This window comes from Thermobia domestica, chromosome 10 (genome assembly GCF_964235325.1).
Source record: "Thermobia domestica chromosome 10, izTheDome1.hap1.1, whole genome shotgun sequence".
NCBI lineage: Eukaryota > Metazoa > Arthropoda > Insecta > Zygentoma > Lepismatidae > Thermobia > Thermobia domestica.
The window spans coordinates 84644730-84668836 of record NC_137463.1 but is presented as its reverse complement, the minus strand read 5'-3'; the positions used below and the strand labels follow the sequence as shown (position 1 = coordinate 84668836).

Sequence of the window (24107 nt, the reverse complement as noted above, 5' to 3'; positions counted from 1 at the left end):
GTTTGCTTAACCCAAAAACTAGGACAAGGCAGGAGACTGACCCCTCATTTATTATATCTGATGAAAATGCATGAGGAAATCAGATTTTATCTTTTTTTTTTTTTTTAAAATAAGCATACCGGTAGAAAGCTGAAAGATATTTTGTAACTAATCATAGATAGGAGAAGGGAGGGCAGGTAAATGAACTTATGCTTTGACGGAATTGAAGGACTTTATAAATACATGACCGACCATAGCCGTTTTATTATTTGGGTAGTACTGTGCTTGGTATAGAGAAGATTTATTGTGTGGTCGTATTAGAATTTATTGGTGTACTAGTTTGGTGTTTGATTTCTGCAGATAGGTGTATTGACATTGAAGATTGTTTCAGCGCTTATGCAGAATTAAGGTAAGAAAACTTTAGATAATTTTATACATAGAAAATATAGAATTAAATATTGCAAAGATTGATTGATTCATGAAATTGATATTTCGTTTTAAACTTTGTTTTATTGAAAGAGATTTGTTTCACTATGTTGATTGTACTTGAGTTTATAGACCTGTTTAGCACCGATTTTTTTTTTTTTTTTTTAAATGAAACGAACAAACTAATAAACAATGGAAAGCAGAGTTGAATACTGTTTTGTAGGAATAAAAGAATTAATTGCCGAAGGCACATACGCTAAAAAGTTTAGCAGTAAAGAAGCTCTATTATTATTATTATTATTATTATTATTATTATTATTATTATTATTATTATTATTATTATTATTATTATTATGAGCTGGAATTTTGCGCATCTTGAGCTTAATTTCAAACTTGTTTTCCGTTTTGGAGATTTTCTATTTTATTATTGTGCAGTACAGAATTTGAATCAAAGTTGTAGGAAACATTATTTGTTGAAGTGATTTATTGGAGTTTACTAGTGTGAAATGCGTATTTATCACGTTGGTGTTTAAGGTTTTCTAACTAGGAATCAATTTGAGATTATATATAAAGAGAAAATCCTTCGTTTTGCGAAAAAAGGATTAATTGCAAAAATATTATCTTATTTGGTTGTTTTTCAGTACCTTTTATCATTATTACGTTTGTTTTCCTTATTTTGTAATATGACCATTAAATTGTGATGTCAAGTCTAGTGAATTACATTTAGGATGTTTCCTTATAGTCATCGAATACTAAACTTTTTATTGATGATTTTACATACCGATAGTATAAAGTATTGACTTTATATGAAATGAGGCATTGCCAATGTTACAGGAATTGCTGCGTGAAAGAATAATTAAGTTTAAAGGGTTTGAATTATAAAATTTTGTGAGTATCCAGCGAGTTGATAGCAGTAAAAAAAATAAAGAATGTCCAGCTAGGGACAAGTCATGAGATGTAATTGTAGAATAATTTCCATTAACATCTAGATGCTTTACACCGCATAATGAGAGGAGTTTACGCTTATTGACCGTAATGTTATTTTTTATATTAGCCTTGTAATTGAATTTTATTTTCCCACTTAGATCTTTTGGATTATAACTGATCGAAAATGTACTTTTTCAATTTCACGGTTATTGAGTAAAATTACGTTTAGAGTTCAAGATAATACATAGAGTTCATTTAGAACTGTGGGTATATGAGACATAGCTTAGCGTTGCTTCCCCATTGGGGGGTTTCCCACAACTAGGACGTGTATGTTAATTGATTAGTAAGGAACAAGCTTTATTATTACTTTTAACAGCTAGGCTATAGGAGACATGGACCTATATTTTATTATTATATTCCTGAATCACAGGAAGTAACATGAGGAATCTCCACCGTGCTAAAGCCGTATATGATACTCCGAGAAAACCTTAATACTTTATAGATGTTATTTCTTTTGGACGCATATAAAATTAAATTTATGGGGAGGAGCTTAAATGAAAGTAGAAATCGCGTAGAGCGAAATAACAGTTTTTAATTTATTGGATGTCATAGAGTGAAGCAAAGCGAATAGATTCATAACTGATGTAATAGCGTAATACAGTTAATATTGACACTTAACGACATTGGATAGACTGTATGAACTAAGTTATTGCTTTTTTTTTAATGGGTGGCGAAACATAAGTTTAAAAGTTATGGCTATTTGAGACATGAACCTCCAACGGTGTAATTATATGAGGCATATATTATTGAATTACTAGTACCGCTTTGTTTGGTTTGAGATTCTAAAGGCTGTTAGTAATTTTAAAAACGGACGGCACACACGTTTGTTTGTTTTTTTTTTTTTTAAAGTTTTGGAGAACAAATTTAAAGAATTCTCTCACTTTGTTTACTGCATTATATTGTTTTAAGTCACTTGAGGAAAAACTTGCAGTTATAATGATCTGAGGAATAATCCCGACTTTTTACAATTATAGTTGCTAAGTTATGAGGGAAATGGTGATTATTTTGATCCATTAAAATAGATAGAACCTCGAAAAATCTATGGACATTGTTATAATGCCCTAACTTGGCTTTGAAGTAAGCACTCTATCACTGATTTCCCCACAATTAAAGAAATATAGGAAATATTTTGGTATGAGGACAAATTGATTAATACTAAGACTATATAAAAGGAGTAGTTGTACTGATTTGATATTTAGATTAATTACATTGTATTTTAGTTTGTAGATTACATTTTATTAAGAAATAATGATGATTACAGGGTCCGTAGACACAATTTTAGATACAACGAGCTATAGTACTTTTGAATTTTGCTTGTAACGTATTATTTGACTTTATTGAAACTAGTATTACCCGAAACTAAATTTGATTTGTACCTGATTGAGTTTTAATATTATTGGAAACATAATTTTATATCAGAATCATCAAATTAGCTATTAGTTTCGTATTTATGTAAAATAAGTTGAACAGTATACATAAATTGTGTTTTTTCACAGCCTTGTTTACAGTAATATTTGAATATTACCGTACCCGATTTGTTTTATATCTATTTCCGTTTGATAATACAAATGAGAAAATGTTTAGATGGACAAAATTTTAAATGACAATTAACAAATAGAGTCTTTAGCTTCCTTAAAATATTTGATGCCGGCGAAAAATGTTATAGCACCCCTCAATACTTGTAAGGTTGATTAGTGGGATGTTCAGGACAATACTCATATAGAATTGGAATCGAGATTTAGATTTTCTAGACTTCCTTGGATAATGACTTATTTGAGGACATGCCTAGACTTGTATATTTTGACATTTAAAATGCTTAGCGTACAGCGGGTTTAACTATACAGGGAAGAAATACATATACTTTAGGGAACAATACCAAACATATTTAATAGAAAAGTGCCTGAAATGTTATGTAGTCTAGATAAGCACTTATGTACCGCTGGGTTGCATACAGCCAGGGATATTACCATATCTCAACTTATTCTTTGAAATTTACTATTATAATAAGGTGACATATTTTAGTTTAGCGTCCCACAATTATGAGTTTCGAAAAATACTCACCAATTTTCTTTTAAATGTAAGCCAAAGGCGGGGGGTGGGGTCCCACCACAATTTATATAAGATTTAAAATTGTTATGACCGGACATGGACACTAAGACCGGACACTAGGATTGGGGCAAAGGGAAATTTTGTATGTACTTGTTAAAGATTTAGTATCTTTCAGTTTATGGTGATTATGAGAAAATGAAATGAAATCTTTGAGTCCCACGGTTATGCCGGTTAGGCTAAAGGAGACGGTGATTATTTTTTGGTTCGTTTCTTATTTTTTATATTCTCCTAATAAATTAGTCGGAGCAACTTATTTTACGGATCGATTTCTATGAAATCTCATAAAGAGAAACTTGTTTCGAAAATATTTTAAAAATTGCGAACTTGCAAAATAAATCGTTTGCTGTGCAAACTCGTTGTTAAAAATAAGGTGTTTGAACTAAATATGGGAGCTAAAATAAGCTCTTAAAAGTATATAGGAAGTGGGAGGAAACGGGAGAACCCCCGAAAAAAAAAACATGGACACGATGTTGTCCACCACAATTTATTAAAAAATAAATCCAAACAATGTTTGTCATGAAAATGTTGAAATATTTGGAGGGAGCAGGGTTTGAACCCGGTACCCCAAACACCGTAGGTGAATGCTCTACCACCTTTTAAACTTCCTGACTTATTTCCTACTTTAACCACTTTTCAGGACCATTAGACACGACAGGGACACGAACACAGAAACATCGAGGACAGTTAAAATTCCACCCTTGCTACTACAGAGGGACACGAACCCCAATTGGCTTTATCTCACAATTATCAGCCTAACGCCTCAGACCGCTCGGCTACACCCACTGGCTTACTGAACCATTGCGGTCCCTTATGAGAAATGAATTTTTATATTGATTTGCTTTACAAAGAAAGTTGTTGAAAAAGTATATAAAAAGTGGCAGGAAACCCACGATTACGATGATTGTTCACTACGATTTATACAAAACACTTGTTTTTTGTCATGAGAACGCTACAGGGAGCCAAGAATTCATAGCACTGCCCCCACAATTTTACTATTGAGTATAGTATACATTTGAGTTAAATGAACGCAATTTTAACTATAAGTAGGATACGCATTTAATTAGAAGATTTCAATATAATCAGAGGCGAAAGAACTGTACGCTGTTAATATTCGTGAAAGTATGAGGAGTAGTCAATATGAATAATAGAAGCAGAAACACTTGTTTCAATTCAATGTGAATACTATTGTTCAAGACACTGAGACATGTGAAACTAAGAAAAACAGGTTCATTATTTGTCCAACTTATATTTGCAGATAGGGCCAAGTTATTGATATTGTTAGAAAATATAGCTGATACATTGTAAAGACTCATTTTCATGCTAACAATAATAATAATGATTAAATTTAGGCATCCCTTTTTTCTTATAGTGACTAATTTAGTTCAAAGTAGAATGCTTACCCTGGACCCCTACATTAGATAAATGCTTACCCAATGAGAGTCCACGTATATGGAAACTTAATGTATATGTAACAGAAAGTATCTGATTTAAAGTAAATTTGTATTAGTTGAGTCCGCTACATTTGTATTTACCTTGGGTTCTTAAGTAACTAAGTTCTGAATTACAGATACTTTATATATGTAAAAACACATGATCGTTGAAGCTGCATGAACTCCTATTATTACTACAACTATTGCTACTCCCACTACTACTATTACTACTACTATTAGTACTACTGCTATCGCTACTAGTATTACCACTGTCCCCGCCGCTAGTGCCACTAGTATTCTATCAGTACTATCATTTCTACTACTACTACTACTATCCCTACTACTAGTATTACCATCACTATTGCTATTAGTATCCTACCAGCACTACCACTGCTACTACCACTACTACTACTATTAGTACTACCACCACTACTAATACTATCGACTACTAGTATTGCCATCACTACTGCTATTAGTATTCTACCACTACTACTACTACTACTACTAGTATTACCACTGCCACAATTACTACTGCTACTAATACTCTATTAGTACTACCGCTGCTACTACTACTACTATTATCGCTACTTCCGCTACTACTACTATTAGTATTACCACTACTACTATGGCTTGCATGTGAACTAATGAGTATCGGCTACTATTTGTTGTTTTGCTGCTATTTTTTGTTCCATTTGTAATCTAACCTTCTTTCTTCTACTACCATGTAAACTTTGCATGTCTGTCTCTTTTTTCTTTCTTTGCATGTATGCCCTTTTTTAATCAAAGTTTCTTTTCTTTGTGTTGTATCTCTATTTTTACCTATTTGTTCTATGCAGAATGCTATTAGATTTCTATTTCACCTTTTGTTCTATTTGTACCTATTTCTATTTTACTCTTTCCTTGATCAGCTTCTAAATTCCCCGTTTCTTTCCTTGGTTTATCTCTATTGAATATTTCTCTTTTTTAGGTATGTCTATCTCTTTTTTTTATAGAATAATATGATGAAGTAGGTAAATTAAGTAAAGTTCCTTTAACAAGCCATCTCTTACAGATTAGTATCTTCTCTTGCTTGAGTCTGACTCCTTTTTATGTAACCTAAGCTATTCCAATTTATTGTGTGCTACCCTAACTTTGATGGGCTTCCAATTTTACATAAATTACATCCTCATCCGCTCTTTCTTTGGTTTTCCCTACTATGCTTTAGCTAACATATTCTTGATTTTGCCCACTCACCTTTACTTGTTATGTAATATATTTGTCCATCATTGACTCTATGGTATGAATCGCTAAATATTTTCTTTTTGTTGTTGTACTACATGATTTCCTCTTTTACTTTGCTGCCGCTACTTTTATTCCTGCCGTTATTGTACTGAACTAAATTTATTTTATTGTATTTGTGCTTTGCCTCATTCGTCAACTGTCAATGACCTACAATACTTAATAAAGACCAATACGGTCATGATCTGAATAATTTGTTTTGAATTATTTTAAACTTTTAAGATCTTGTCCGCAGCTAAGCTTTAACTAACTCTATGGTCTATGGAACCCGGAGGTTCACAGAAGCTCTCCACTGACTTTTATTCTTGCATCATTTTTTTACTTTGTATTCCAATCTCTGGGAGATCCATCTTAATATTTTCCTTCCAGCAGCACCTACGTCTTCCTAATGGTTGTTTTCCGACTGGTCTTGCAGTCAAGAGTTTGAAAGCGTTCTTCCATTTCAGCTACATGATTTGCCCTTCTAGACTTGACGATCCTAACAATGTTGGGTAACCGTATAAATTATGTAGTTCCGCCATTCCCCATTTCCGAGGATTGAATATTCGTCTTAGGATCTTGTTTTCAAATACTTTTTAGTTTATGTTCTTCCCTCAGAGTAAGTGACAGTGTTTTGCAGCCATACAGAACAACAACTAAGCTTTAAATGTTTCCTAAACTCTAAACTTAAGCTCATGGTTTGCTTTTACTTGCTAACTAATTAGTTCGCTAGTTCTTAATGCTAAACCAGTATGATGCTTTTAACTAATGTATACTCAAGTTTATGTCCCTATCCTGAACTAAGCTTAAGCTATTTGAAAAGTTTTCTGTCTCCCTGTTTGCTATTATATGTCTGTTATCAATTCTATTATTAGATGCCTCTTAGAATTTTCAATTGTGCTCCTCTTTGTAGATGATTTTAAGAGTGATGTACGGGTTCCTTATTATGCTAGCATTATATATTTCTTAAAATGGTTGGTTGGTATTCTATTGTGTTTAGTATTTTCCTTGCTTGGTTTCTCTGCTATTTGGTGCTAGCACTACTAGTAGAATTTCTTAACCTGCTTGAGTACTATTCTATTGTGTTTAGTATTTTTCTTGCTTGGCTTCTACTGCTATTTACTATTATTAGCACTACTACTTGTATTTTTTCAAGATGATTGTCTGTTATTCTATTATAACTTCTTTAACCTAACCCAAACTATTTGACATTAACTATCATATGTCTTTTATCTTTCTGTATATAGTAGAAGCTTTCTGTTTGTGTATAATCCAAATTTGCTGTTTTGTCTTTATGCATGTTTTCTTCTTATGCTTGCCTTTGTTTTTTCTTTGTATTGTTTTTTGTACTCTGTTTTCGTAGACGTTTTTTTAATAAATGTTTCCTTTAAGTTTCTTGTAACTTATCAAAACTCCATTGACATCACCTGTATACCTTCCTAGTATCTTATAGTACTGCTATTTGAAAATTTAATTCTAACAGAACCAAATGATTTATACATATTTCAGAAATATATATCTTTAGATACTGAATATCATGTTCTTATATCTTATATTAGGCATACCATATAGTATACTAACATATAAGATAGATATAGATATAGTTATAGATATAGATATAGTTATAGATATAGATAGATATATATAGTTATAGTTATATATATATATATAGATATAGTTATAGATAAATAGATATATATAAATATATATAGTTATAGTTATATATAGATATAATTATAGATATAGTTATAGATAGTTATAGATAGATATAGATATATATATATATATAGATATAGATATAAATATATAGTTATAGATAGATATAGATATATATATAGATATAGATATAGTTAGATATAAATATATAGTTATAGATAGATATAGATATGGTTATATCTCTAATGTAAATATAGATATATAGTTAGGTATAAGGTTTAATACTATATATTTACTATATGTTCTAACACATGTTATATTTTAGGTTACCCTTTTGTGGCAATACCATTATTACTGGTGTAGTACTAAAAAGTATCGAGAAGTACCAACCAAAAGTACCAGAGGAGCAAGATATTTTCTGCTACCAAAGGTATTTTTTATTCCTTTGTACTTAAATAGACCAATTATGTTTCTGCAAGAATATTATTGAAAATAATACGAATCATTTGTACGTTCGCAGCATAGCTGCTCTTACGACTTTCTAATTTTAAAAACGAGCTTAGTATTTTCGAAACAAAGTTTCTCTTTTGAATTTGCTAAGCAAATGAACCAATAAAATAAAATAACACGAATGAATAAAATAATCACACTGTAAGTGTTCTGAGCTTGCTTAGCAAACGAATTATTTACAAGTTCACACGAAGTGTTCGACTAATTTATTAGGAGAGAATGAATATTTTACAGTTTTGCAGCGTAGCTGCTCTAGCGAGTATGCTCTGGCATACGATTTATTTACAGTTTCGCAGCGTAGCTGCTCTAGTATACTAGAAAATTGTGTCGCAAATGAACGAATAAAATAATCACACTGTAAGTGTTCGAGTAATTTATTACGAGAGGTTAAATTAATAAGAAGTTTTCACAGAAAATGATCCGTCAAAGTTAAGAAAGAAACATTAAAAGACCAAGTAGAAATAGTTAAGCATATAAAAAAAGAAACATTGAAAGACCAAGTAGAAATAGTCAAATATATAAGAAAGGAACATTTAAAGAACAAGTAGAAATAGTCAAACATATAAGAAAGAACATTGAAAGACCAAATAGAAATAGTCAAACATATAAAAAAAGCAACATTGAAAGACCAAATAGAAATAGTCAAATATATAAAAATGATTAGCTTAAGTTATGTTGAGTTAGTTTGATTAATCATTCTAATATTCATAGTATAGTTGTTCCGAGTAATTTACAAGTTCTCAATTTTTAGTATTTTTGAAATTATTTGTAGGTTCACACTACAAGTGTTCTGAGATTTCATAGAAATCGAACCAATAAAAAAAAGTTGAATTTGCTACGCAAATGAACCAATAAAATAAAATAACACGAACGAATAAAATAATCACACTGTAAGTGTTCGAGTAATTTATTACGAGAGGTTAAATGAATAAGGAGCTTCTTATGGAAGCGATCCATTATTAAAATTACGACTTTCTATAAGAAATTTTTGTAAGTTCACACTGTAAGTGTTCTGAGCTTGCTTAGCAAGCGAAATAATAAAAAAGATACGAACCAATAAAAAAAGAAGCGAAATAATAAAAATAAGATACGATCCAATAAAAAATAAGAAGTGAATCATAAAAATGATTAGGAAAATAAATTACAAGTGTTGCTTAGTAATGTTTCATTGTTTCAGGGCAAGCAGTTAATTGGAGTAAAAGTGGCAGCGGAATTAAGAATTCCAAAGTATCAAAGTTCACAGAAGTAAAGTAAGTATCATTGACAATATTTAATAGTTTGTAAGTTCACCGAGTAGCTGCTTTGAGCTTGTGTAGCATGCAGATTACTTTTGAAAGAATTATTTTGCATCATTTCATTTGTCATAGCGTGCATTATTTTGTAACATGCAGATTACTTTTGAAAGAATTATTTTGCATCACTTATTTTTGAGAGCGTGCATTTGTTTGCACAACATAAAGTTTATAACATGTTTCCATTTACAACATACATTTTTTTTGTTAACAACTGATACATTTTTTGTTAACACCACTTAAAAATTTTTTAGCATGCATTTTTGTTAACACCACTTAAAATTTTTTGTAGCATGCAACATAGTTAAATTTTTGCAAATCAAATTCTACAGTTTAGTAATATACATTTTCAAATTTTTATGTTTCATGTAAAAGTAATATTGTCTTTCTTTATTATTGCAGCATTCAAGTGTTTCATCCTCAACTGTGAATTTATCACTTCTTGACATCTAAGAACATTTAGATAAGGATTTCTTGTTTTCCCAGCGGCGGTAAGTGTTCATATACATTTTTTTTAACCTGTAAAACTTGTTAATAAAAATAAAAATATTTGTTACTTACATAAATGAACTAATAAAAACAATATTTTAATCTAATGAAACTATAATATAAAGAGTATATAATTAAAAACATATTGACAAATAATTTTGAGTAAACTAACTTTACATGTGTTTAAGTACATAAACTTAATGAATATTTAAGACCATGTAAAATTATATTTTCGTTTGCAACTCATTTAAATTTTAATTACTTTTTTACATTTTTTATTTTACAGTCAAAGAGTTTCATATGATGAAACGAATATATGAAAAAATGTATTTTGCAATCAAAAAAGTTTCATGTAAACATATAAAGAATTCCATTGCAAAATTTAATGTCATTTAAAATAAACATTAACGTTTTGATTAACTTATAAAAACAAAATTAACTGAACTTTCATTAGTAGTGCATTATAAAAATAGTTACAATAAATCAAAATTTACAAATTGAATAATAGAAAGTCACAAAATATTTATTAAATATATTAGTTTTCTTTGTTGATGCATTTCATTGAATACTGTAGAACAGTTATCATATTAATTATTTTATTTGTTCTTATTTTGTTTGTTAATTTAATATGCTTTCTCTAACTATACGTATTTTAAATTTAGTAATTGATCTTTTAAATAATAATGCTTTTCCTAATATGATTTAATTATTTTAATTTTGCTAATCCTATTTAATAAATTTTCTCTGTTGATTGGTGTTTAACTATGATTTGTAAGTAATCGAACTTTCATTCTAACCATACGTAATTTTTCTTAACTATAATTTGTAACAATTAACTATTTGAATGCTATTTTGAATAGAACTGCATTATCTTTAAAATCTGCTATTTCTATGCTATCGTATGTTTAATAATAATTGGCTTAATTAAATATGGATTTGCTAACCTATGTGGATTAATTCAGTATATTCTTTAAATCTCTGCTATATTGTTTGTCTGATAAAGTTCTGATGCTTTGGGTCATAAACTATTCTAAACCTTTTGCTAACCTTGTTTCTTATTTGATTTTTTTGCTAAATTGTTTCTTCTTTGATATGTTTGTTTACTAGGTTATTTTTATTAATTTGTGTTTCTGTTTATTATTACTTGGATTTTTTTTATTGCAAATGTTATTTTGAAATGATTTTTTATTCTTTGGAATGTTCACATCAGATATGTTCACTTTTCAACTATTAAAATATTATTGCCCGTAAAATTAAATATTCGGAAACATTCGGTTAAGTTCGGGAAACTTCGAGAACGTCACATAACTTTAAATAATACATGTTTGTAAAATAACATTATTACTTTAGAAAATATTTTCGTTAATACATGATTAATCAGTCTGGGCACGAGATTACAAACTAAAATATTTGGGTACGAGACTTTAAAGTAAGTGTATTTGGGTACGAGATTACAAACTAAATGCATTTGGGTACGAGATTACATTTCCGAAAGTATAAATACGGCTCAGCAAGCCGCGGCGGTTCACTATAGAAGAAGAAGGACTGCTGCAGTGAAGACGTTCCTGTTTGTACGTTGTGTGCTGCAATTGCAAAACAGTTAGATAAATATTACAGGATTTTGTCATTTAGTGTTTTTGGAAACTTTGAGTGGATTTGCCAGTTTCGTAAACTGAAAAAACTTACGGAGTTATAGTTATCAGGATCTGTCGATAAACATTTAATTATATTTTCAATAAACAGTGTTAATATAGGATTGGTATTTTTTGGCAATCTTCGAAAAATTTCGTTAATGTTCGGAAAACTTCGTTAATGTTCGGAAAACTTCGTGTGGAATTTACAATATTTTCGTGTATATAAGACAAGTAAAATTGCACGGGCAGTTAGTAGTGAAGAATTTTTTAAAAAGCGAAGACATCCCTGATTGTAGTTTCCGTGTTGTGATCATTAGTTGATTACGGGACATTGCGAATTGTTGCTGGCAGAAAGTACTAACGGACTTGTCGATAAAGTTAAACAGTGTGTTCAGTAAGTTGAAAAATTAAGTAACTGATTTGAAGCACGAAAACTTTTAATTATATCATTAGTGCAAAATTGTGTAAGAATATTTAAAAAGTTCTAACGAAAACTAAAACTACTTATTTTATTTAAACAGTGCTTGAAGACTGAAAAAAAAAATGGAAGCGCACAATGTTATTTCCACCATGTTGGCGGCCCAGGAAGCTCGGGGCTATAATAATGCCGAAGAAGTGTTTTTTACGTGGGAAGTGTTGACGCAATGCCATGCTACGGGTGTGAGGGTAAACACTTTATCATATGTAAAGTTATTGCAAGCGGTATTTGTGCATTTTGGCTGTGTACCGGCTATTGTATTGAAGAGTTGCAAGTCCGCGAAGGATATTATTGATTTGTATCGTGTGGGCTTCTTTCGTCAAGACAATATGCTGGAAGCAGCGCGTGAAAAATTTAGAGAATTTGTGTCTGCAGGGAAGACTACGGGCTTAACTGCTGATGATTCCGACGAGTTATTGGGTGTTCTTCCGGGAGCTAGTACGAGTTCTGCGCCAGAACATAGTACATGTTCTACATTAGAACCTACATTGTATGGTGCAGGCAAACGGGATTATTTTCGCATTGTTAATAGTAGAACTAAGCACTATCCTTACTTTGGACTGCGTGGAAAGGAAGTTACCATTGAGCGTATGCGCACTATTGGAATCGAAGACCCGCAAACATATATTCGCTCATTATTTGAATTTGTACAAGAGCATACGCTAAATGACGTCGATGATGATATGTACATTGGTATTACTATTGAAAGTTCTGCGTCAAAATTAAACAAACCAGTGTACATGACATGGCGTCCTAAAAAGGAATTGAACCCCAATATATTGTTTCATACAGTTGAAAATGTTTTAAATAGTAATGAACATTTTCTTTTTGGGAATAAGGTGGATTTTAAGATCCACATTGCTAATCCACGCAAGGGAAGGGGTCGAACCCGTGGATCGGCCAAATATGAGGATTATGCAACTCTTTTGGAAAAGTGTACCATCCCTATGGAAAGAAATGTCTATTGTCTTCCTAAGTCTATCATCCTCGGGAAGGCTAGGGCCGATCAAAAATATGAACAACTGTATAAATTAAAAAACAATCCTGAGCGATTGTTGAAGCAGGCTAAGGATTTGTGCGATGATGCTGGTGTTACCATTGAGCATCAAAATGGGTGCACTATTACTGATGCGAAAAAATTCCAAAACAAACTAACCCCCGAATATCAAATTGTTATTTATGAGAAGAACAAAATGACTCGGGAGTATAATATAATATATCCGGGAATTCATGCAAACAAACAAATCTTAATATTGTACACAAAAGGACATTATGAGCTGATTACCAATATTACTACACTTTTGGACAAGTACAATTATTGTCACTATTGTCTACAAGGATATAATAATGTACAATATCACAAGTGTGCATATAAGTGTCCTGCGTGTGAAAAATATCATGAGCCTTGTGGTGACGATATTAAACGCGAGTGTAATGATTGTTTACGACTGTTTCCTTCGCATGAATGTTTTGCCAATCATAAAAACGTAATCGCGCGCGGTAAGACAATGTGTGAATTAAAGAAAGTTTGTCCCGATTGTGGTGATATGTTCGATATGCGAAACAGGAAGTCTGAACACAAATGTGGTGAACATTTCTGCAAAGCATGCTACATGCATGTGGATAGTGACCATATTTGTTTTGTTCAGGCTGCCAAAGTTGAGCATGTCGATACCTTCTTGTACATTGTGTTTGACGTGGAGACGATGTTATTACCCAAAAATGAACGAGGAGAACGAGAACATTGCGTGAATTTCGTAAATTGTATTAATATTTGCCATAAATGCAAAGACACAAAGTTGGATGATCCCTGTTTTGTGTGTGGAGATAAAAATGGATCCCGTAAGTTTGATTTCCAGGATATTGACGGATTTATTAGTCACGTGCTAATAAGTCGGTCAATGTTCAAGAAGATCATAGTACTTTCACATAATGGAAGTAACTATGACATGGAGTTCTGTGCAAGAACCTTAATAGAAAAACATGATCTCGTACCAGATGTAATAATGACGGGCCAAAAAATTGTAGAAATGAGACTTGGAAATAAAATCTATTTCCGTGACACATATTTGTATATGGGAGTCAGATTGTCCCGGCTCCCTGAAGCATTAGGTTTATCTGGCAATTTGCGAAAGGGATATTTCCCATATTTATTTAACACATCCGAAAATCAAAATTATGTAGGCAAAATTCCGTCTTTAGAGTATTTTGATGCAGACAGTCTCAGCCCGAAAGAACGGGGACAATTAATCGCCTGGCACCAAGAACGTGCTTTAAGCGGCGAGGAGTATGATCTCCAATACGAGATGATGGAATACTGTAGGAATGACGTTAAGATTCTTGCAGAGGCTGTGATTAAGTTTTCGAACTTAATCGAGGAAAAAACGAATGGTATCCAGTGTTTTATTTCCTCCCCTACAATTGCAAGTTTGGCAATTTTAACTTATCGGTCCTTATATTTACCAAATGAGGTCATTCCAATTATTCCGCCTTATGGGTTCGATCACCGTGATCGGCAAAGTCTAAAAGCTTTGTATTGGTTACGGTATTTAGAACGTACCAAAGGTAATAAAATTGAACATTCAGGGAATGGATTGGAAAGGCGTATTGGTAAATATAAAGTCGATGGGTATGGTAGTAAAACAAATACAGTTTATGAGTTTCATGGATGTTTTTTCCACGGGTGTAAGCGTTGTTTTACAGCATTGCGCCACGTCAGTCTCGATTCTGCCTCTAAGGATAGTACATCCCTACAAGATCGCTTCGAAAAGACCATCATAAAAGCTAATTACCTCAAGAAACGAGGTGTTAATCTCGTTGAAATGTGGGAATGTGATTGGGACCACATGGTGAAAAATGACAAGAGTTTGCAAGAGTTTATTAAAACTCAGTGTAAGGATCTTGTTAATCATCTTGTACCCAAGGACGGTTTTCATGGTGGTCGGACTGAGTGTTTCAATGCGTTGTACGAATGTACTTCCGATGAGTTCATTGCGTATTATGATGTAACATCATTGTATCCTTGGGTAATGGCACGTAAACCAATGCCCGTAGGTAAACCAAAAATATACAAGGGGCCGGACTTCCCAGATGTGGGAAGTATCAATGGGTTAGTAAAATGCACCATTTTGCCCCCAAAAGATTTGTATTTTCCGGTGCTCCCATATACGTGTAACGGTCGACTTATGTTTGGCTTATGTCGCACGTGTATGGAAGAAGGTATCAATGATTGCACGCATTGCGACGCCGAGCGTGCCTTAACAGACACGTATTGTACCCCAGAACTTCATAAAGCGTTAAAGGCCGGATATAAAATTCTGCAAATTATTGAAGTATGGGAATTCGAACTGTTCGGTTCTGAGGATCGTAATTCGCGTAGTTTGTTCCGCAACTACGTGAATTCTTTCCTCCAAATGAAGCAGGAGGCTTCAGGTTTTCCTGCATCATGTCAAACCAAAGGAGACGAAGAAAAATACGTAGCAGATTATTATGCCCATGAAGGTATACAATTAGATGAAAAAAATATTGAATCGAACCCTGGTCTGAGGTATATCTCCAAGATATTCCTCAATTCGCTTTATGGGAAATGGGGACAAAGAACGGACTTGTCGCAATCCGTAATTGTTGACACACCAGAAAAATTTTTGCATTATCTATGGGCACCGCAATACGAGGTACAAAGCGTATTACCCGTCGGAGATAAACATCTTATTCTTACTTTTCATAATACGGAAAATAAGAATAAGCCCTGGAAATTTTCAAACGTTGTTCTTGCGGCGTTCATTACGTCATGGGCGCGGTTAAAACTGTATGACTTGATGACAAGTGTAGGTCGCGATAAGGTGTTGTATTGTGATACTGATAGCATCATGTTTGTACAACGCCGTGATGAGAAATCTCCGCTTACATTAGGGCCCTACTTGGGTGAACTAACCGACGAAGTACCAGAAGGGTGGGAAATAGACAAATTTATAGGTCTGGGGCCAAAAAATTATGCGTATAGGTTAAAAGAAATTGGGACGGGAAAATTTGATTATGTGTATAAAATTCGGGGTATCACTTTGGATTATAGAACGCGTGAAGAAATAAATTTTGAGCATTTTTACAACCTGGTTCGTGGAAAAATTGAAAGGAAAACAATAAACATCCCAGGTAGGATTACCCGTAAGCGGGGATTTGTCATCGTTTCACGTCCTGAAACAAAGACCCATCAAATGGTATCCAACAAACGACGACGATTAAATCCTGACAGCACGACTGACTACAGGACATTACCCTTTGGGTACCGTGCCTAATGGTTGGCAAATGTGTGAATGTGTGAGTGCATAAATGTAATGTAAATATATATATATATCTTGTTAATAAAATTGAACAAACTGTAAATAAATGAATAAATAGTAAAATATAAATAGTGCTATGAATGAAAAGGAAACACGTAAGAATTATACACTCTATCATGTTATTCCCGGGTATGCTATATTATCAAATTCTTTAAATCTTTCATGACCCCTCACACCCTATGATCCACGGCTTCAGGTGTAAATAATATTTTTCATATTGTAAATAATATTTTAAATTATGTTTATTGTATTTAAGACACAATGTGTATATTATTGTAAATAGTTTTTATATATTATAAATTTTTCATATGTTGTAAATAGATTTTCATATATTATATTGTAAATAGATTTTTTTTTCATATAGTAAATACCATTTGTCAAATATTAAATTAGTTAATCAAGTACAAACAATCACTAGAACACTGTATGTATCATTATATTAATCAATTGTTATATATTTTACATTTTTTTATTTTTATTATATATCAACATTATTATTTTTGTTATATACATTCATTTTTAAAATTTTTATTATATATGTACATTTTAATTTTTATTATATATTTTACATTTTCATTTTATTATGTTTACAATTTTTTATTTTTTATTTTGCTATATAATTTTTTGTCATTATTTTTACAATAAAATTTTAACTATATTCATGCCTTTAATTTCTACATCCTATAAAATTAAAAAGGTACTTAATGCAAAAAGTATGTGTATTCTGTATAAGATAAAGGAAGAATACATATGCTTCATATACTATTATATAAACTTATTTACGTACATTATACTAAAGTATGTGTATTCTGTATAAGATAAAGGAAGAATACATATGCTTCATATACTATTATATAATCTTATTTACGTACATTATACTAAAGTATGTGTATTCTGTATAAGATAAAGGAAGAATACATATGCTTCATATGTATAAAAATAAAATATTAATAAAGGCACAATATTAATACATTTCATAAAATTACAATATCAAATTCATATATTCACTCAATGAATTATTATTTTATTAAGTTTAATAATAATTTGAATCAAAAAGTCAACCGAGGTTATAAATATATCCTAAAACAGGAAATTACAAAATGCGGTATTTTGCTTGTTCGCTCAACAAGTTCTTCTACGTCATCATCAATAAACCACCAACTGCAACCAGGAAATAACCAGAGGCGGAATATTATCAAAGGTAAGTAAACTTTCTCTTCTAACTTAAGTTAAAGTATCGGGTAAACATATAAAGTGTGCCGGAAAATACCATTAGCGTCCACGGCTACCGAGCGGCGGATATACAAAGCGGGCGGCGCAACGGTAATGGCGCCAGCGAAAAAACTAACGTTCAATACAACGCGGCAGTCGGTAATATACAAAGTGAACGGGCGGGGAAAGTATAAAGGAAAGTTGCGGCATAACCAGACAGTAATGGCGCCAACGGCACCATCTAACACGTGTTATCAATCCAAAATAATACATTAAACCCTTTTGTAATTAAATACCACTATAAGGTAATAACGGTACATATATCATCATACGCGATTACATTAATTCTACGTAATCATCTTTAATTGAATAAATTAATAGCTGTTTGATTAAAGGGGTAATCAATTTGATAGGAGTTTAATTAAAGGGTTAATTAAATTGATATCAAAATTTAATTAAATTATATCTTACAATGTTGCATAATTTACACTATAAATATACAAAATATAGGGAATTTCAACCCTTTAGGGCATAATTTGGCAACACCGCGGCGCTAGAAAGCCCATAATACAGCGTAAAAGGCTACGATTAAAATAATATCGCCTCAGGGCGGTCAGAAAAGGACATATCTCTACTGCCTTCTCGTACAAGGGGCGCACGTACGTGCACACTACTTGCCCGTATGGTATGGTAAATTCTAGTAGTGCATGCAAAAGGTGTCTAAACCAAATTATGGGCCCGAACTCGGAGGGAGTATCCTGGTATGTAGATGATGTCCTAATCAGCGGACAGACATGGAAATCAATGTTAAAGCGACTAAAGGACATTTTGATAAAATTGGAAGAGGCAAACTTTCACATAAAATTAAGGAAATGTAGTTTCGGACAGAAAAAAGTAAAATTTCTCGAATTTGTATTAAATGGAGAGGGAACTAAGCTAAACGTTGAAAGAATTGCCCCAGTGCAAAATTTAACACCACCTCGTACAAAACGTCAGTTGAGGAAATATCTCGGTTTCGTCGGTTTCTATCGTTCATACATCAAAAACCTAGCTACTCTAGAAGCTCCCTTAACGAAATTACTACGTAAGAACGTTCGTTGGGAATGGAATGACGAACAGCAAACTGCATTCGAGGAAATTAAAAGATGTCTTTTAAATGAAGTAATATTGTACTTTCCTTTGCCAGATAAGACGTTTTACGTAGCAACCGATTCATGTTGCTACGGAATCGGCAGCAAGTTATTTCAAATAGACGAAGAAGGAAACCACCGAGTGATTGCATATGCATCACGTACTTTATCTCCAACAGAACGTTCGTACAGTACGAGTAAACTTGAACTTCTTAGCGTTCTGTACGCATGTCGGAAATTTCGACCATTTTTAGAGGCGCGACATTTCATTGTACTTACGGACCACAAAATCTTGAAACACCTTTGGCGCTGTGCATTTCGCAACAGACGGATTAAAAGGTATTTTCTTGAGTTGCAGAGCTTGTCTTTCACTGTAGAATATGTCCCCGGATCATCAAATATAGTACCAAATTTTCTCAGTAGATTCCCATTAGACCATGAGACAAATCAGGCTATTTGTCAAGATGACTCAGAGACGACTAAAATTATCGCTGCTGTGTCATTGGACATAGACGATCGCATTCTGGGTGATGCGAATTCTTTTATTAATGAACAACGCGGAAATCCAAAACTGAAAAAAATATTTATTGCATTAAAAAAGCCGCAGTCAAACGTAACTAAGAGAGAACAACAAATCATACAAAAGTACAAAATTGCAGGTGGTCTACTCTTTAGGAAAACAGATCCAGTTAATGATAGTTGGCGAGTGTGTGTTCCCAAAACGCTAGTGGTGAAACTCACACTTTATTTTCATACGCTAAGGGGACACGTTTCCAGTGAAAAGATTTTCACCGAAATGTCCCGCACATTCGCATGGAACGGCATGTATCGAGACATACAAAAGATTATAGCTTCGTGCGTGACGTGTCAACGGGCAAAACCCCCGAACAGGAAGTTTGCCGCTCCACCTATGAGCATAATTCCAAATGAGAGAGGAAAGATTATAGCATTGAATCTCCTAGGGCCTTTGCCCCGGGCACAATGTGCATTTAAATATGCGCTCATCATGGTAAATGTATTTTCTAAATTCCTTGTAACATATCCGTTAAGAAGAGCTACAACAGACAGCGTTTTAAATAAAATTCTACACTATTATGTCCCACAGGTACAAAGGTTCAAGATAGTACTAACAAATAACGCGACGATTTTCACATCGCCCCGATTTGCCAACACGCTGGAAAAACATGGGATAAAAGCAGTAAAAACGTCCATCTATCATCCGGAGTCAAATCCTTCGGAAAGACAAATAGGTAGTCTAGTGAAAATGCTTCGAAGTTACATTCATGACCACCATGTTGGTTGGCCAAGTGCATTGTCATTTGTGACCCAGTGTTTAAATATGTCTGTTGGGCCACATGGATTTTCCCCGTATGAAATTCATTATAAAAGGCCCATAACAACAGAATTACATGATTTGCTGGAAATACAACCGAAAGATAAAGTGCCACACGATACTAAATTAGTTCTCGTTAGAAAAAAGCTAAAAAAAAAGCAAACAAAAAAAAAAGAAAATTAAAAAAGGAAGCAAAATCCATTAAATTTTCTGTGGGGAAAAAAGGTGCTCATTCGCGATCATCCAAAGAGCTCCGCTGCTAATAAAAAGATCGCAAAATTCTTTTTTCTTTTCAAGGGTCCATTTCAAATAAGCAAAAAAGTGTGTGACAATTGCTACCATGTAGAAACACTAGAGGGTGTTCACTATGCAGCAATAAATATTAAGAACCTAAAACATTATATAGAGCCCATCACTGATTTAAAAAAAAAAAGAAAGCAAAAAAAAAAAGAAACTAATTTAAGTGCAACCCTATCATTGTAATTAGCGGCAAAGTGCCTTCCCATTTTGTTTAAATTCCTGCGATATATTAGATTATTATCATGTACAAACATGAAGCATCATAATCGTATTTACTTACATATTAGTCATTATGTGTATTTAATAATACTAACTATTATTATTTTAGACCTTATCTTTGTATAATAGGAAAGTAGATAGTGCATTGTATTAAGTATCACAAAAAGTAGATTTAAAATATTAATATTAAAGTAAAGTAGTTAATTTAATTTTACTAAATATATTCCTTTGTGCCATGCATAATTTACGTTAATTAAAGTTGAAATAGCTTATCTTCTGTTTAGTAATACAGTAATAATTGTATTGTAGAATAGTGGTATTTTAGTTTCTATTTGGTAGTTTATCATAAATGTTTTACTAACCATAAAATTATCAACATTCACTAAAATTGTCTTTATTTAAGTATATAAGTCTTTATTTGTATGTAATCAATATTAATTAATATTTAGTATGGAATGCCCTAATTAATTCATCTTATTTCATAATTTCGTGAATTCTCTTCGTCACCAATATGACTTCATCCAATTCAAAAGGGGCAATGTGCCAGTGCACATATTATCAATCGTATTATTAATCTTTACTCAGTATTTATTTATTGTTCTAATTTCACTAAGCGTAGGTTTGGCCATTTTATTTCAGGCGCTCATCCTATCCAAACCACTTTCTTACCAGTTGTGTCCAGCCACCCTCCACGATGTTAAAAAAAAAGAGGTCCACACCCCAACTCCCCTCTCGTTTTCCTAACTTTCTGTCCTTTTACACTTTCTTGTCCTTCATCCACTGACCACCCGATAATGTTTCAAGTTCCCACCAACGAAGTTTCCTGTTTGTTTCTCTCTTCTGTCCAGTTTAAAAATGTTAAATAGTTTTTCCAACCAATAGGAAACGAGGGTGGGCTTGCATTTGAAAATTTGTAAATGTTTCTAAAAACCAAAAAGTGTGAACGGAGAGAACAGAAAGAAAGGGGACGCCAAAACGATCAGTGCAAAAAAAAAAAAAAAAAAAAAAAGAAATGCGTCCATTCTCATTATTTTAAAGACAATTTTTAGTTTAATTAATAAAACGAGGAGTGTAGTGTATGAGCATTCTCAGTGACAATGATTAGAGAGACAATGCTAAAGCAATTAGTGATATAAACGTGTTATCAACAGGACGCATACAAACTTCAACATTGTAAATGCAAGTGATAGACTGTGCTAAATGTGAGTGATTTGTGCATTGAATAAACCATTTGGTGAGAACATTTAAGACTCATCGAGAGACCATGCGGAGAGGGCCGGTAAGATCAAACATACATGAACTATAATAAATCTTTCATTATAGAACGGCCAAAGACTATTAAGGGAATTAAGGGAAAACTATTAAGTGACAACTACCAAAAAAATAAAATAATAACAGTTGGACTGTTCCATTAATAAAATTTATGTTAAAGGAAATAATAACATTTGCAAATCTTATCTATGTACGAGCTCACGTTTATTCCTATTAACATATAAAATTTTAGCCGGAAAATTTTCTTATTTGTAATGTTTTCTTTATATATGATTTTTTTTTTTTTATAAAGTGGCTGACATGAAATTTTTCAAATTTCATTTTTACCTTTATTTTGCCCAGTCACAGCCTGAAACGATAGAATGTTAAGTTTTAAAAGAATTTGGTTTACCAAAACTCCTTTATACATTTACCCTGTCTGTCTATCCGTCCGAGAGACAAAAAGTCTTTAACTACTTCATGGGTCACTATCAGTTATGGCTACCATGTAGGGGTCCAGAGTTAGGAATTGGGCTCGTTAATGCACGTGATATTGTGGTAATAATTAAACCATTTCAGGTTTGAACACTGATCACTATAGAACAAAAATTGAAACGGTTACCGAGAAGTGTTATTTTGAAATTGATTAAGCGTCCCCATCTGCATTTTACACTCTCTGCTGAAGCCAGGAGTGATAGAAATTCATAACTTCCAGTTTCAATATTGATGTGTATACATAGAGCAAAAGAGATAAGAGATAAGGAGATTTCTGTTTAGAATCAATTTAACGTTCTAAGAATAAACACCAGCTTTCCTCTTAATCCTGTATTAAAACCGGAAGTGGCACAAATCCAGTACTTCCGGTGTTAATATTGATCGCTATAGATTCAAGACAGCAATAGATAATCGAAATGCGGTATCCTCCATTCAACTGAGCGTCCCAAGAACATATTCTACCTCTAGTCCAGTTTCTTCACTGAAATATTCCACCAACTGTGGTTTGAATATTGAGAAAATATCACGCTATACAAAGCAAACTTCTCACATGATATATACAAGACACAGCTTCTTGTTACTAGGTGAATGGGGAACTTTTTCTATATCCTATTCCAATAACTCTTAAAATTACTTTTGTTTCAAGCAGGGGCGGATCCAGGATAGACTTCTGGGGGGGCGGTGGGTTGTAATACTGCTACTTAGAGCTACTTTTAAGAGCTTCAAAAAATAAACTATATATTTTATTTATATATAAAATAAAAAAAGTTTCCACTTATGGGGGGGGAGATCGCCCCGATCTTTCCCCCTGGATCCGCCCCTGGTTTCAAGTTACTTAAATGATTACCTGTTTTTAAAATAATAATAATAATAAATTTGCTTACTTACCACAATTTTGACTGTCAAATTCGGTTCTTCTTTTCACTACACTTAACCCTACATGATTACAATCCACATTCTCATTCTTCACTGGCAAGTCTGTCATCTTCAAAGTATCAAAGCTCCCAAATCACACAACGAAAAAAAAAACAACACACACACACATACACACGCGGCAGAGTAATAAACAACATACAATGTAAACAAAACAGCAGAAGGCACAGGTGAACAGGTTTCTTTGTTATCTTCATGTACATACGGTACGGATGGAAGGAAACATTCAAGTTCACTCACACTAGACGTTAGAAACGAGAATACGCTTCTATAGCAACATCACTTTTTGTTATGCGTAGTAGTGTGTAAAAGCACCTGTCTGTACTGAACGACTTCTGAAAAAAATTAACGTGTACTTGACGAAAACAATCTCACAAAAATGATATGACATTGAGTTTATCGGTTCTGTGATAACGTAATCGGATGGTGTCTTTGTGTGAGTTTGATACAAATGTCTCTATATATAGATAAGCAGGTCATTTGTTCTTAAAAAAAAGATTAGTTAAGAAAGAAAATTAAGAAAAAAAACTGAGTGCGTATATACTATCAAGTAGGCAGGACACGAGTACTGACTCAATTTGACTAATACATTAACCACATATATCATTTACATAACTACGTTTCTATGTGCTGCTGCTATATATCAG

General features: G+C 32.6%; 2 protein-coding genes across 2 annotated transcripts in view; one reads left to right on the top strand and one right to left on the bottom strand.

The window, feature by feature from the left end:
* LOC145662520 (scavenger receptor class B member 1-like) overlaps positions 1-23841 on the bottom strand; it is a 244130-nt gene extending 220289 nt beyond the window's left edge. Inside the window, exon 1 of the mRNA XM_081728178.1 lies at positions 23416-23841. Within this exon, the coding sequence (XP_081584304.1) occupies positions 23416-23512 (97 nt within the window). The 5' untranslated portion in view covers positions 23513-23841. The remainder of the gene's footprint in view (positions 1-23415) is intronic.
* LOC145662519 (uncharacterized) lies at positions 263-17022 on the top strand. The gene is made up of 5 exons (XM_081728174.1): positions 263-388; positions 8170-8274; positions 9532-9604; positions 10049-10137; positions 12291-17022. The coding sequence occupies exon 5, from the start codon at positions 12313-12315 to the stop codon at positions 16540-16542; it is 4230 nt and encodes a 1409-aa protein (XP_081584300.1). The 5' UTR covers positions 263-388; positions 8170-8274; positions 9532-9604; positions 10049-10137; positions 12291-12312; the 3' UTR covers positions 16543-17022.
* Positions 23842-24107: the final 266 nt, after the last annotated feature.

Excerpts from the sequence above, each read along its gene's own strand:
- LOC145662519 (XM_081728174.1), top strand. The coding sequence starts at position 12,313 with ATGGAAGCGCACAATGTTATTTCCACCATGTTGGCGGCCCAGGAAGCT.